Source organism: Mastomys coucha, unplaced genomic scaffold (assembly GCF_008632895.1).
Source record: "Mastomys coucha isolate ucsf_1 unplaced genomic scaffold, UCSF_Mcou_1 pScaffold12, whole genome shotgun sequence".
Classification (NCBI taxonomy): Eukaryota; Metazoa; Chordata; class Mammalia; order Rodentia; family Muridae; genus Mastomys; species Mastomys coucha.
The window spans coordinates 36267763-36270884 of NW_022196894.1; the positions used below are offsets into that span (position 1 = coordinate 36267763).

The window sequence follows — 3122 nt, forward strand, 5'->3', positions numbered from 1 at the left end:
AATTTGGATTTATCAGAACTGTGGGGCAGGAAAATCATTTTCACTGGACATGTGTGTTTGAATGCGGGCATGTTGCGTGCCTCTCCAGCTCTGCAAATCACTTCACACTTTTATGAATGTGCACCTGAGTGAATGAAAGCAGACTAGTTTTCAGGAAGATTAAATTACAGGGGTGGGGAATTGACCCCCTTCTGGTTCTTGGAGAAGCAGAGCACACCTGTGGCTTCCGAAGTGCTGCAGAGCGCGTGGCCTGCTAGGACTCAGGGTTCCCACCGACGCGGTCCTGAGCCAAAGGGTTTGTCCTGGAGCTAGTTTTTTTTAGCACCAGCCATACCCCTACCAGGTCACATTAGCCCCGGGAGGAGTGGGCAGTCCTTACCGTACAGGAAATCATACATTCGAGTGGCGCCGAATCTGCCCTTGGCCCTCATCAGCTCTCTGCACCGGTACGGAATCCTCTGATCGTTGGACCTAGGTTCCTGGATGGTCACTGTCTGGTTCATGGTGCTGCCTTTTTCCTCCCTCCAGCAGAAAACAAGCTATGGGAGGCTTGGTAGCTGTGTACGCCGTAGCTATGGCAACCTCAGAAGCACGCAGGGATAAGGGGCGGAGCGAGTTTCAGGAGGCGCAGAGGCAAGGCAGGGAAGTGGAAGGGCCTAGAGGTGCAGTTTGAAGCAGAAGAAAGGAGTGGATTTGGGGATGCAGGGTGTACAAACCAGGCAGAATGAAGAGGTGAGATGCGGGGCGACCTGAGGAGCTGGTTACTAGAAGGGGGAAATGCTAACATGGAAAGAAGCAGGGCTAGGAAGAGGAGGCTAGGATGGATGGATTCCACCCAACAGAGCTGAGGAAAGGCCTATCTGAGAAAAACAAGAGCTATATGCTAGTGACAGCCCTTGCTGCCAGTCTCTTCTAGAAATCCCTGGGAGATCTCTTCACCTGCTAGAATTGGGTATTCTCATTTCTGAAAGCTTCTTTCCACAAGGTGGAGAAATCCAAGCTCCTATATGTTGGGCCTTGGAGCAGTAACCAAGAGTACATTGGCTTCAGTATTAGGAAATCTGTCTCCAGGCTGCTGCTCTTGGCATTATGGTTCATGCGTAGTCTCTGCTTCTAAAACAAACAAAACAAAAACAAAACAAAACAAAACAAACAAAAAACCTTCCAATGAAAACTAGAGAGGCAAAAGTGGGTCAGCTTTTGTCCATGATCCAATCTTCTTTTAAAAAGGAATTTCATAGTATCACTTTACTTTGAAATTAGCCAGCGTCTCAAACTAATAATATTGCTTATTTATTTATTCATTCACTATTTTTTGTGGCATTGGGAACTAAGGGTCTCACATATGCTACAAGCACTCTACTACTTAGGTATACTCTATTCCAAATAATACATTTAAAAATAATCGCTGTTATCATTAACAAAGTTAACTCTAATTCTTTTATCCAAACTTATATTGTACATATTCAAATTTATGTGGTTGAATAAAAGATGCTATTTATTGCTAGTTTGTCCCATTAAAGATAAAAAAAAAAGTCCTCATTTTGTTCTAGAACAGTGAGTTTCTAGCACTTTGTAATTAAAAAAAAAAAAAGCTTTCTTGGGAGCTGGAGAGATAGCTCAGCAGTTAAGAACACCTCTTCCTGAGTTCAAACCACATGGTGGCTCAAAACCATCTGTAATGAGATCTGACGCCCTCTTCTAGTATGTCTGGAGACAGCTACAGTGTACTTACATATAACAATAAATAAATCTTTGGGCCGGAGAGAGCAGGGCTGGAGTGAGCAGAGGTCCTGAGTTCAATTTCCAGCAACCACATGATGGCTCACAACCATCTGTACAGTTACAGCGTACTCGTATACATAAAATAAATAAATAAATCTTTAAAAAAAAAAACCTTTCTTATCCTAAAATCCACGGATAATAAAGATAAATGCTGGATTATTTTTCTTACGAATCACAAAATCATTGAAATAGCTGGGTATGATAGTGCGTGCCTTCAATCCCAACTAGAGGCAAGAGTATCTCTGTGAATTTGTAACCATAAAGTTTTTTTTGTTTTTAGTGTTGCTGCTGTGGTTGCATGCATTTCCAACATATCTGGCATTCTAATTAACTTGAACTTTACAGCTTTAAAAATAATATCTCACTTTAGATTGTATTTTGGAAATTGGTTGACATTTTTCCTGAGTTTTGGTTCATGGATTCACAACTATAGTAATGAGGGAATTTTCCCTGGCCAGGAATGTAAGATACTTCAACACTTCTCTCCATTTTGGATCTACTCCTACACAGTGTGAAGCTTATCTTCAGATAATTAGCCAACCTTCCGTGACCTCTTAAGGTGATCCGAAGGACCATGGGCCCTTGGTGTTCCTGCTCTGTCGGGCATGTCCAGCCCTGTGACAGTGCCACATGGCCTTGTCACTTCTCTCTCTATAAAGGTCACACCCTAGCACCTCACAATTGAGGGTTGGTTTTGTTTGTTTGTTTGTTTTGTATTGTACCCAAAAGCCCTAAAGTTGGGTCCTCTGGAGGTATCTTAGTCAGGGTTTCTATTCCTGCACAAACATCATGACCAAGAAGCAAGTTGGGGAGGAAAGGGTTTATTCAGCTTACTTCCACATTGCTGTTATCACCAAAGGAAGTCAGGACTGGAACTCAAGCAGGTCAAGAAGCAGGAGCTGATGCAGAGGCCATGGAGGGATGTTTCTTACTGGCTTGCTTCCCCTGGCTTGCTCAGCCTGCTCTCTTATAGAACCCAAGACCTCTAGCCCAGGAATGGCACCACCCACAAGGGGCCTTACCCCCCTTGATCACTAATTGAGAAAATGCCCCACAGCTGGATCTCATTAAGGCACTTCCCCAACTGAAACTCCCTTCTCTGTGATAACTCCAGCCTGTGTCAAGTTGACACACAAAACCAGCCAGTACAATTGACTCATTGTCAACTTGACACACAAACACATCACTATTAAGCCTCAACCCTTACTTTCTTATTCATCTCTAAGATCTAAAGTCCCACAGTCTTTACATATTAAAAGTTCAATCCAAGGCTGGAGAGATGGCTCAGTGGTTAAAGGCACTGACTGCTCTTCCAGAAGGTCCTGAGTTCAAATCCC

At 43.5% G+C, this 3122-nt stretch overlaps 1 protein-coding gene across 1 annotated transcript in view; it reads right to left on the reverse strand.

The window, feature by feature from the left end:
• The window catches only part of Maats1 (MYCBP associated and testis expressed 1), a 42732-nt gene extending 41900 nt beyond the window's left edge, over positions 1–832 (reverse strand). The window contains exon 1 of the mRNA XM_031363855.1: positions 380–832. Coding sequence (XP_031219715.1) covers positions 380–503 — 124 coding nt within the window. The 5' untranslated portion in view covers positions 504–832. The remainder of the gene's footprint in view (positions 1–379) is intronic.
• Between the last annotated feature and the right edge of the window lie 2290 nt (positions 833–3122).